Below are 12,304 nucleotides of genomic sequence, written 5' to 3'. Positions count from 1 at the left end.
GGTCACAGAAGTTAAAGGCCTTGCTACTCACATCCTGGTGGGAAGTGTTACCTGTGAGACAAAAGAGTTGTTTGCTGCTCAGCCTCAGGTTGTTGCTGTGGACATCAATGACCTCGGCACGATAAAGCTGAATCTGGAGATCACCTGGCAGTAAGTGAAGCTGACTTGGTGGTTGTGCGAATGGTGCTTTAGATCAAGTGGGTTCCTGCCTCCCTGCGCATAGTCTTTCCCTTCTCTAATAAGGAGATTGAAGAAAAGACTTGCTGTAAACTAAGAATAGTAATACGAGACAAAAACCATAAGGTTTCATATCTCAATATGTACTTTGGCTCTCCATGACTGTAAAATGTAAACCAGTAGGTCATAGTTATTCCAGATTAATTAACACAGAGTACCAGAGGGTTATCTTGTGAATGTGTTGTTTACAGAGACTCACTGGGAAGATGCTGGAGGCCCCTGCTCTGATGACCTAAAAATGAACAGAAAACAAGTGCTCCTTGTAACAGTAATTCAGTCTAATGAGAGGCTTTTTCTTTCTTCTTTTTTTACAGCCCATTTGATGTTGAGGACTTGACCCCATCTGCAGGCAGCACAAACAAAGCATCTGCTCTCCAAAGGAGAGTGTCCATGTATAGCCAAGGCACTCCAGAAACCCCAACCTTCAAGGATCACTCATTCTTTGTAAGTTCAATGCACCTCTCTAATACGGACTCAGTGGTTAAATAACAGTTATAGTCAATGCATAGTTTCACACCACTTTGTGATTACATAAGTTCAATGCTGATGCTCCTCAATGCTCTTCTAAGCTTTTTTAAAGCAAAATAAATTTATTTCTAACTCATAATAACCACTATTAAAATACCTGTCACCTTTAACTATGATAGCGGCTGTTAATAGATCCATCGCTATTACCCAAGTTGCAGTAATATTTTTAACATTTTACCTTAATATGTGTATTCCTTATTTGTAAACAATCTACTGCTTTATTGAAAAACTTCATTGCAGATATTTTAGTAGTAGTAGTAGTAGTAGTAGTAGTAGTAGTAGTAGTAGTAGTAATTTATTATTTATACCCTGCCCATTTTGCTGGGTTTCCCCAGCCACTCTGGGCAGCTTCCAACAAAAGATGAAAATACATTAAAACATCGGTCATAAAAACTTCCCTAAACAGGGCTGCCGTCAGATGTCTTCTAAACGTCAGATAGTTGTTTATTTCTTTGACATCTGATGGGAGGGCGTTCCACAGGGTGGGTGCCACTACTGAGAAGTCCCTTTTATTGGATGGCCATAAATTTGCTTTAAGGGGGAGGGGGGCTGAAGGCAGTAGCAGCATAAACATAGTTGATCATTTAAACTTCAAGAATACTTTAAACATATATATTAGTTGCACACCACCCCAATCCCTGAGCAGTGCAAGATTCCAGGGTTTCCAGGGATGCTTACACAGGGTTTGTGTTTCCTTTTGGAAGTGAGGCACTGCAGAGACTGTGGTGTCTTTATGATGTATGGTTTATTTGCACACATGTACACATGTATACAACCTGAGTCTGCAATGAAGGGCTTCGCAGCATCAACACCCCAAAGGGGTCTTGTTTCCCCCATAGTCACAGCCTTGGATTCAAGCAAAGGTCCAGCATAGCTCTCTCTCTCTTTCTGCTTGTTGCTTTGCTTCTAGGTCATATTACAGCCAAACGCAACTCTAAACTCTGGATTTTGTTCTTCCCACTATCTACAAGTTGAGTACTGGATCCAGGGGTTCAGGAAGCTAGCCTGGCTTGATTAGCTTTTAACACACACACACACACACACACACACACTATATATATATATATATATATATATATATATATATATATATATATATATAAAATTTATTGCTGTTGCAGCTCCCTATGAGGCCTTTGACATGTTCTAATTCCCAAGAGTTGCTTTAGCCAAAGATTCCTATAACGTACAGTCTCATTTAAAAGTGATTTAGTTGAACTAATTGCTTCCTTTTTGCTTAATGGTTGAAGAAATGGCTGAATCCTCCACAAGACAGGCTCCAGCTTTCCATTTTAGATCCTCTGCAGGATGCTTTCTTTGACAAGCTGCGCCGCAGTCGTTCCTTTAGTGATCTGCTGTCTCTCAGGCTGAGACCTAGAGCAGGGCTAGAACATTATGTGAGTCTGAATGGTGGGAGCTCTCTTTATAAGTTATCTCCATGCATTGCTCAAGCAATTACTCTTATTTTCATGCTTGCCCAGATTCTGATACTCTCAGTGAGATCTGTCTAGTTTGCTGACCATGTGTTGAAGAAATTATTGTACACTCACACTTGGAATTAACTGATGTTCATGGTTGACCTTAGTTTTGTAACCTCTTTTTGGGCAAGAGATCAAGAGAAAACACATGAACATCGGGAGAAGACATATATACATGTATGTACAGTATATATATACATATGTACATTGAAGGGGGCTCATATCTTGTAAACAATATTCCAGCAATATTCTATATGCAGCGTAGAAAGAAAATTTAAATGGGGACCAATTTTAGTGAAAGGCAGGATGAAAATAAAATAAAATAAATTTGATGCAGGCTAGAAATTAATTGTTCATATTTATGCCCCATTGGGGTTTGAGGCTGTTTCTCTTTGAAACAAAATACCAAAGAGAAACAGCCTCTAACACTTTAACCTATTATCTGTCAACACGTAGTAATGCCAATGAAGTCATACTATGTGGCATTACAGTATTCCATATACATACTTTGTATATGGTCAGCAAACACAAATCTTTTTGTTCCTCTGTTTTGTGCATGAAATTAAGTAAGTTTGCAATACCTCTCACAGAACATCAGTTCAGGATTGGTTTAGAACCTTCCTATGCTCATTCTAGACCAACTGTGATCTTTTCTGTTTGCTGTGGTTTTTTCTGGCCTACTGATATCTTCCTGTTCATATCATTTCATTTAAAAAAATCAGTATAATAAAAGGTAAGTTTTTTTTACAACTAGGCTTCAAGTAAGTCAACAGACCTTTAACACTTTTCCATTTTCTGCTAGTGGCTTGACGTTAATTTTGTGTGGAAAGTTTTCCATCTTTAACTGTTCCTGTTAACGTTTGCAGTCAAATTCACCTGATGACGTCTTTGAAAATGGGACGGCAGAAAATGAGAAAAGGCCACTGTCATTCAGCTTCAGTGATATTCCCAATGGAGATTGCACTCAATCATCCAGTTTGGTGGGTTCCTGCGCCATAGACAACCCTAATCCTGAAATTACTGTCACGCCCCCAGAACACAATGGGCAGAAGTTATCAAAAACTCACACGATGGACAATATCAGTACAAGCTCATCTGTAGACTCTACACCTGAATCCAGAGACTTAAAACCACAAGAGCATGTGCTAGTGAATGAGGAAAATAAGATTTCGTGCATAGATTCTGAAGTTTGCCAAAAGTCTCTAGGTTCAAGAAGCAGCAACCTGTTCTTAGATAATAGTGCCCAGGTGTCACTTCTGCAGGACACAGATGAGTTGTCAGAGCTCAAGCCTGTGGAACTGGATACTTTTGAAGGTAACATCACAAAGCAGCTGGTTAAAAGACTCACTTCAGGAGAATGCCCAGTGACACCTGAAAAGCTGCACTGTGAGGGGTCAATAAGTGGTGAATCGGAAGGCTATAAATCGTGTGTTGACGGAAGCCTAGAAGAAGCATTTCAGGGACTTATTCTAGCACTTGAACCTCATAAAGAACAATTTAAAGAATTTCAGGATTTGGACCAAGAAGTAACACACCTAGACGAAATCCTAAAAGTAAGTTGTCAGGCATCCTCGCTTTTAACTTTCTTGTATCTCTTGAATACTTTTGTTGTTGTTGTTCTGACAGGCCTTTGCAGCTGTTTAATTTTTTATTAGTTAGTCACCTGAATGATTATCTGTAATTTTTTCTTTTAAATGATGTTTTCTGTTTTATAGTGTACACTGCCTTGTACATATATAGCGGTATAGAAATGCAGTGGAACCGCGGTTTTCGAACGTAATCCGTTCCGGAAGACCATTCCAAAACATTCAAAAACCGAGGCGCAAAGGGCGGCCTGCAAATTTACAGAGAAAATTGAGAAAAATACAGTGGTACCTCAGCAGAAGCCGTTCAACTTCCGAGGCGCATTTGAAAAAGAAAGCATTTACTCTGGGTTTTTGGCGTTCAAGTTCCGAAACGTTCATCAACGGAGACGACCAAACACTGAGGAACCACTGTAGCTTTATTCATAAATAAATAAATTAAAAGTGAATAACAGATGTTTATGTGACTAAAATCAATGAGCATTCAGCTCACACAAGTAGACTCCACCAATAGTAGAAAGTACGTCACATATTGTGAAAAACTATTGTTGAATCTGGTAGTTTCAGGAAGATGCAGAGAATTTCGTATTTGTTAAGCCAGTGTGGTGTAGTGGTTAAGAGTGGTAGACTCGTAATCTGGTGAACCGGGTTCGCGTCCCCGCTCCTCCACATGCAGCTGCTGGGTGACCTTGGGCTAGTCACACTTCTCTGAAGTCTCTCAGCCCCACTCACCTCACAGAGTGTTTGTTGTGGGGGAGGAAGGGAAAGGAGAATGTTAGCCGCTTTGAGACTCCTTTGGGTAGTGAAAAGCGGGATATCAAATCCAAACTCTTCTTCTTCTTCTTTTTAAAAATGTTTCTATGCCTTTTTGTTGGGGGTGGGGAAGTGAGAGTGTATGGATTCATCAGCTCCCTCATCCTCACATATTCATTCTGCTTTTCCTGTTGCAGTGCAGACCAGCAATCAGTCACAGCAGGTCATCCAGCTTAAGCCTAACAGTTGAGAGTGCACTGGAAAGTTTTGATTTCCTCAACACCTCTGACTTTGAAGACGATGGTGGTACTGAGGAGCTTTGCAATGGTGGTCGAGGCACTGACTGTGTATTCTCAGATACGGAAGTTGAGAAAAACAGGTATGGAAGCCAATATCTTGTACTTTTCTTCCTTAAGCCCAAACTCTTGCATTTGTCCTTTCAGTCCTGGTACACACACATTGTTAAAGGAAGATTAAACTAAATATTGGTGTTTATAGATAAGTGATTTCCCTACAGAGCAATTATAATTAAGTTTAGAAGAACTGCTTACAGTGTTGCCCACATTTTATTTACCGTTTGGCTGAAATGTCCCCAACTCTTCGCATGCAAACGAAAGCTCATACCAAGAACAAACTTAGTTGGTCTCTAAGGTGCTACTGGAAGGAATTTTTTATTTTATTTTGTTTTGACTGTGACAGACAAACACGGCTACCTACCTGTAACTTAGTGTAGAAGATCCATTGAAATCAATAGGCATGAATAACTTAAGACCATTGGTTTCAATGGATCTACTTTGAGTAAGAGTTTGTTTGATAAAACTCATAAAGTCTTTGTTTAAGATGGTTAAGGAACTTGATGTTGTTTGGATGAACATCCTAAAAAGCCTGGTAGCATCCCTGCTGCTGCTTTAAAATTAGTCAGCACAACTATTAACACCCTTTAGCTTTTCTTAAATGTTCTATGATCCACCTTTCACTGAGAAATACTGGAACAATTGTTTAAAGAGTGAAACAATCATTTAAACATTGATATTTGTATTATTCTGTAAATAAATAAATAAAAGTTAAACCTGAGTTCTGTGCCTGAAACACCTGATGAAATCATCATGTCTTCTGCTTCAACGACGTGGGTTGTTGTTTATTAATTTCTTGCCTAGCAATTAATCATGTGCTAGTAAAGGACTGACAGATTAAGTCTTAATTGTATAACTTTTCAAAACCACTAATCTATAATCCAGTGAAATCTGCAAAACAGTTTGGCAAACCATGTTGTCAACAGATCAGGGTGGCTGGTGCATTTTTAATTTTTATTTTAAAAAAAGAAAAGAAAAGAAAGCAAGTTCTAATGAAGGCCGATTTCAAAGATTTCACAGCGAGAGCTCTTTACAAAAGGGGCATTGTTCGAGAGAAACAAGTAGGCCACTGTGGAAGCCATATATCCTTTAAATGTGGACACTTACTTGGCACCGGCTACCTTGTGCCACTGCCAGTTTTGAGGTATGATGCATTCATTAAAAGCCTTTTGGCCTCGTGAGGGCTTTCTGGTTACAGGTCGGTGCTTTCAACAATCCCTCTTTTGCGTAGTGTTAGTCATATTGAGCCTGCATAAAAAGAAATCCAAACCACTCACTTACCTCCCAGCATGAACAGTTACAGGTCAGAACACCCAGAAGCCAGGGGGCATCTCAGCGAAGCATTGACAGAAGACACAGGAGTCGGTACCAGTGTCGCTGGGAGTCCTCTTCCGTTGACCACGGGGAATGAAAGCCTTGATATCACCATAGTCAAGCACTTACAGTACTGCACACAGCTTATTCAGGTACCTATAGTGGGATACCTTTTTGGGGGGGGACCCCCTAAACCCTAGAAATTAAAAAAATGTTAGGATTTTGATTATTTAGGATGTGAAGGGAGAAATACAAGCTGCAGAGGAATTCCTGGGCTAGGCCTTGCAAAACTACCTGGGCAAGCTAGAGCCATTAAGAAACAATACAGGGTCATTGAGGGCCATTGGCAATGCAAGAGAACTGTCGCCGCCCCCCCCCTCCCCTTGCCCTGAAGTGTGAGCAGAGACTGGGGGTTTGTAAGGTTGCCAGGGTAACTGGGTGTGAAGTGACAGGGAAAGAGAGCCTTGAGCAAGGGTTGCTGGGAAGAAGAAAAAAAGACTGGGATCCATCTTGAGCAGGCTGGCTGCAGGCTGGCTGGGAAAAATGCCTTGGACATCTCAGCTGCACTACTGTGGGAGACAAACCCCTCTTGAAATGACCATGCTATGACTCCCTCCATGGTGACTGAAGGTGTAAATAGAAACAGAAATAAACCATATTTCTTAGTGCCACGACAGTCTCCACCATGTCTCAATTCTCCAAAGGACCACAGAACCTCTGTGAGTGTCTAGAACCCCATGGGCTCTTGCCACTGCTTGGCAGAGAGGGGGAGGCACCCAACTTTTGTGTGTGTGTGTGCGCGCGCGCGCGCGCGCACGCACGCACATGCGCACACACACACACACAAAAGTTGGGAGGGGATTGAAAACTTGGGATGATGGGGTGGAATATCTTGATAGATGGCATGACTGGATGGAATCCTGAGCAGGACAACCTCACACTGCAACACTTCATTGAAGATCCCATCTGTACAATAAAATACTATTTTTGCTTGCTAAAATACATATTCTTCCGCATTACACATATCAGCAGAATTAATGTAAGTTCTATCCAGAGAATTTATTATACATAACATGCAAAATTTTGCTTTTCTTTGTTGTTTCACTAGCAAATTGTATTCTCCAGTAAAACTCCCTTTGTGACAAGAAACCTCCTTGATAAGCTGTCCCAGCAGGTTCTGGTGATTGAGAGTCTTGCAGAGATCAGCAATGAGAACACAGGGAACATCAGACCTGTAAGCGAAGGTAAGACCTGGCATAGACAGTGTCCATTTTGAAAGGATGGGTGCCTTTTTAAATATTCCTTAAGCATGGCGTGCAATACAGTCCTGTATTTTTAAGACAGCATCTTAAAAAGCAAAGACATCACCTTGCCGACAAAGGTCCGTATCGTTAAAGCTATGGTTTTCCCAGTAGTAATGTACGGAAGTGAGAGCTGGACCATAAAGAAGGCTGATCGCCGAAGAATTGATGCTTTTGAATTATGGTGCTGGAGGAGACTCTTGAGAGTCCCATGGACTGCAGGAAGATCAAACCTATCCATTCTCAAAGAAATCAGCCCTGAGTGCTCACTAGAAGGACAGATCCTGAAGTTGAGGCTCCAGTACTTTGACCACCTCATGAGAAGAGAAGACTCCCTAGAAAAGAGCCTGATGTTGGGAAAGATGGAGGGCACAAGGAGAAGGGGACGACAGAGGATGAGATGGTTGGACAGTGTTTTCGAAGCGACTGGCATGAGTTTGGCCAAACTGTGAGAGGCAGTGAAGGATAGGCGTGCCTGGCGTGCTCTGGTCCATGGGGTCACGAAGAGTCGGACACGACTGAATGACTGAACAACAACAAATCCATTTATTCACAAGTATTTATTCAGGGTGTGTTGTTTTTAAAGTGTGTTCACGATAATTGCATTATTCATGTCCACCAGATCTTTGAAATTAAACAGCCATATTTCTAAGGACTATAAAACAGATTAGCAGTTTCTGTTTCCCCTCCTACATGCATCATAGGCTTTAGTCATAGGTTAGGATACAAAAAATGTTGAAAACTGAAATAAATTATTAGTTTCAGAAGTGAAATGCATGTTCACAAACATTTCCTGTAAATTTCATAATATATTATCAATGCATTTCTCTGCCACTATGTGGGCTAGATTTAAGTTTGCGTCTTCCTTTTTTAAAACAATGAGATCTGAAATTCTTAAGAAACCAAACCCTTTACCATAGTGCCTGGATGTGCAGAAAAGCAATAGCCCTAGATTGAAGTCAGTTTCTGTTGTATGCACATACAATCCAGTCAAGCTTGTGAGCCATTGATTTTCAATAGAAATGTACATGGAATCAATGGGATAAAGGTGCTTACATTGACCTGGATCCATGTCCAAAGTATACAAAGGGTGATTAGCAATTGAATTATGGTTATCCTTTTCAATCAGAACAAATCAGCTTTTGCCTTTTAGATTTTTCACTCCAAAAAGCCAATGCAACCCCTTATTATTTCAAATGAAGTTGGCGTTTTCAGTCCATGTTCCTTCAGTGGGGCCTCTTAAGCTTTGCAAACATTCAGCTGTGATTAGAATATTTATCTTTCTTATGCTGAAATGGTGACAATCTCTCTTCTGTGATCTTCTTTCCCACCAGCAATTCCGGAATTCCAGAAAAGGACTTCTCTACTTTCCTTCTGGAGTAAATGTACCAATCCTTCTGGATTCTACCACATTTCTGCTGACAAGATGATCAAACAACTGGATGCCATGTTCGCTACAACGGTGAATGATGAGTGCCCAGGACTTGCAGAAACAGGTACAGTTTTCCAGTGTGTTTCTATAGTAGCAGCAGAGAGCATCCATCTCGTTGATGATGTCTGCAAGAAATCTCTGCAGCAGAAATAATGACCACTGACAGCTACATTAAGTAGTTCAAAGATGCTTGCTGACATTTGCACACTAAAATATTTTGTTATATTTTCCAAAATGCAAAATGACTTAACTCATACAAAGGGCTTTTGAAGCACAAATATTGATTTAGTTGCTGATTTATATAAACTAGTGTATACAGTCAGGCAAAAATTGCTACTCTGCTCCAGTCTTCCAGTTACTCATCTTTTGTTTTATATTATTTGTGGATAGATATGCTTTGTGTGCATTTTTCAGCAGATTCCTGAGAAATATAGGTCCCCTTTACAAAAGTAGGTAAAGGGACCCCTGACCATTAGGTCCAGTTGCGGGCAACTCTGGGGTTGCAGCGCTCATCTCGCTTTATTGGCCAAGGGAGCCAGCGTACAACTTCCGGGTCATGTGGCGAACCAGAGCAGCGCACAGAAATGCCATTTACCTTCCTGCCAGAGTGGTACCTATTTATCTACTTGCACTTTGACGTGCTTTCAAACTGCTAGGTTGGCAGGAGCAGGGACTGAGCAACGGGATCTCACCCGGTCACAGGGATTCAAACCACCAACCTTCTGATCGGCAAGCCCTAGGCTCTGTGCTTTAACCCACAGTGCCACCTGCATCCTTTTACAGAAGTAGCAAGCTCCTATTACCCCAAAACCCATTAACTGGCTCACAGCTGAGTTTTGGCCTTCCAGAATCCCTTAGATCCTCTTGAATTGCCTATTGGCAAGCTACAACAAAACATGTCTCTCCTGTATTGGTCTCTACAGCCACAGAAGGTGCTGTAACTCTCCATTGGTTTAATTTCACAGTCCTCCATTGTCTTCCAAGAGACGGATACCACCAGGCTGGCATCATTGCATGGCCACACATTTAGCAATAACTGAGCTGTTGAATGTGGTACTTAATACTGAACTACTGCTGCTGCTGCTACTACTACAGGTTGATCAAATTAAGGTTCAAAGTGGTTCTGTTGGTTTCCTTTCCAAATCCTACTCCTACCACCCTCTACCTACCCCTAGTCCAATGTTTTTCTACGTTGAGGTTTATTCCATGAGGCTTTACTCTCATTTACAACACTCAGGCCTTTTTCTGTATGCTTGTAACTGTTGCCCACACCACCTGTGTGCTACCACCTTTTTATTTGCTTCAAATCCTTCATAAAAACCCAACTCTTATGTTATGCATTTGCCTAAGTTCCTTAGTCCTCGTGCTCTACTGTGATTTAGAGAGCAATCCTAAGCCCTGATCCACTGGCTGTAGATGATTAGGATGGGACAGGGGTGCCTCTCTGCTGGTAGAGAGCAGCTCTGAGCTAGGGGCATGTCCACAGAAGAGGCGTGCATAAAGCACTCTTGGGCTTAGATGTACCACCAATGGTGCTTCTGCTGGTCATACATACATACATCCAGATTTCCCCAGACATTTCAGTGATTCCTGCCTGGACACTGTTTCTGATGGCCAAATCCCGGCAGTGTCTGGGAAATTCTGGATGTGTGGCAGCCCTATCATGAGTGCCATTGGCATAGTGAAGGTAGGCTCTGATGCACTAGGGAAGTAACGTGAATCAAAAGCAACATCCGCATTCATGGTAGCGTGACTTGCAAACTTATTAAACAAATCAGCACAGTGCCTCCTAGAATTTTAATCTGCTTTTTTATTATCTTGTCACACACAGTGTTCAAAACCTTGGTATCACATATCTTGGACCGAGCGGAGCCTGTCCTCTCCTCTAGTCTGCCCTTGGAAATCATAACAGTTTTCCAGTATTACAACTATTTTGCCAACAAAAATGTCCATGATCTGGCAAATTATTTGCTTCAGCTTGCAAGAGAAGGTAAGGATGTTTCCCAGGGAAGTTACCCATATCTTAAAAAAAAAGCACAGCATGAAATAATTACATTTGCTGCTCCAAAGAATCCAGGAGTATGTTTTATTTTTTAATTTATTTTTATTTAATTAATTTTTATTAATTCATTTTGTTTAACAAAGAAAGAGGGGGAAAAGGTAACAAAGTATTACAACTGCTATTATATGATATTACTGAATAAAATCAGGAATATGTTTTAAGTTAAGATTCACAATGCACACATGAACGATGTGCTTTGAACTAAGGCAAAAATGACACCTTTTGATCCTACGGCTGGGGAAAATCTGAAGGGCTCTCCCTAAATAGCAGGATCTGCTATGTGTTAATTTGTATAAAAACCATACACATTCACACACAAACACGTAACTTCTATTAGCCGAGAGAGTCTTGAAGCTATTGCGAATGATGTAATGTAAAGTCTGTTTTAGTTGAAGGGTGATAGCTCGGTGGTAGAACACATAACGTCCCAGGGTCAATCTCGGCATTTCAAGACAGGTCAGCGAAAGAGTGCAATCCATAACTCAGCCAAGCAGTATAAATTACACACTGAGTTAGATGAACCAATAGTTAGGCAAGCTTCCTGTGTAAACTCTGCAGTTTGCCACAAGGTGTCCCATATCAAAGATGCCAGCAAAATAACCTGGATGGTTGAAGAAAGTAAGATGACTGTTAAACTAATTTTGACTTATGAAAGCTGCTGGAAAAGCCCACGGTTGATTCGATTCCTCAGATATTCCTTAAAATTTTCTGTGTTCAGTTTTTTTTTTTTTTAAAGATTACTTTTGGAGATGAATGAAAGCAGAATTCTAACCAGTAGCACAGTAAAAAGCAGCAAGCTTTCCAGTGCCCTGTCCAATGAGTTGCTAAAGAACAAGCACTGGAAACCTGATTAAAAAAAAAAAAAGGTTTGGGGGTTTTAATTTTTTTTACATGCAATAGAATTAGCAATCGCAAACAAATTTGGCAACATATATTTATGCTCTGTATTGATTCTCCTCTGCCGCCAGTCCCTTTTACCGCTGAATTTCCGGCTATGGACTTTAAAGACCCAACATGTTGGCCGCTCCAGGTGGTAGCAGTGACACCTAGAGTGCCTCCTCCTCACCATGTGGATGAAGTTGCCAGACTTCCTGGTAACAGTTGGTAGTGATGTGGACACTGCCTTCCAATGAAGGCAATTCACAAACTGATTCTAGACTTTGCCATTACCAGGGGCGTAGCAAGGGGGACGGGGGGGGGGCCAGCAGCACCCTGCTAAGGGTGACACTTTGGGCGGTGGCCCCACCCCCTGGGCTTTAAAAA

General features: G+C 41.1%; 1 protein-coding gene across 7 annotated transcripts in view; it reads left to right on the top strand.

The window, feature by feature from the left end:
- RIPOR2 (RHO family interacting cell polarization regulator 2) overlaps nucleotides 1-12,304 on the top strand; it is a 102,050-nt gene that overhangs the window by 82,552 nt on the left and 7,194 nt on the right. For 4 of the 7 annotated variants that reach the window (XM_033154716.1, XM_033154718.1, XM_033154721.1 and 1 more), the window contains exons 11-18: nucleotides 2-150; nucleotides 552-681; nucleotides 3,110-3,796; nucleotides 4,777-4,958; nucleotides 6,221-6,398; nucleotides 7,355-7,490; nucleotides 8,882-9,043; nucleotides 10,811-10,969. In XM_033154716.1, coding sequence (XP_033010607.1) covers nucleotides 2-150; nucleotides 552-681; nucleotides 3,110-3,796; nucleotides 4,777-4,958; nucleotides 6,221-6,398; nucleotides 7,355-7,490; nucleotides 8,882-9,043; nucleotides 10,811-10,969 — 1,783 coding nt within the window. Of the gene's footprint in view, nucleotide 1; nucleotides 151-551; nucleotides 682-2,015; nucleotides 2,163-3,109; nucleotides 3,797-4,776; nucleotides 4,959-6,220; nucleotides 6,399-7,354; nucleotides 7,491-8,881; nucleotides 9,044-10,810; nucleotides 10,970-12,304 lie in introns of all 7 variants that reach the window. The other 3 variants (XM_033154722.1, XM_033154719.1, XM_033154717.1) reach the window with 3 other exon arrangements.

The sequence above is a fragment of the Lacerta agilis genome, chromosome 7, assembly GCF_009819535.1.
Source record: "Lacerta agilis isolate rLacAgi1 chromosome 7, rLacAgi1.pri, whole genome shotgun sequence".
NCBI lineage: Eukaryota > Metazoa > Chordata > Lepidosauria > Squamata > Lacertidae > Lacerta > Lacerta agilis.
The sequence above is the reverse complement of the archived record's forward strand: the minus strand, read 5'-3'. Positions and strand labels throughout refer to the sequence as shown.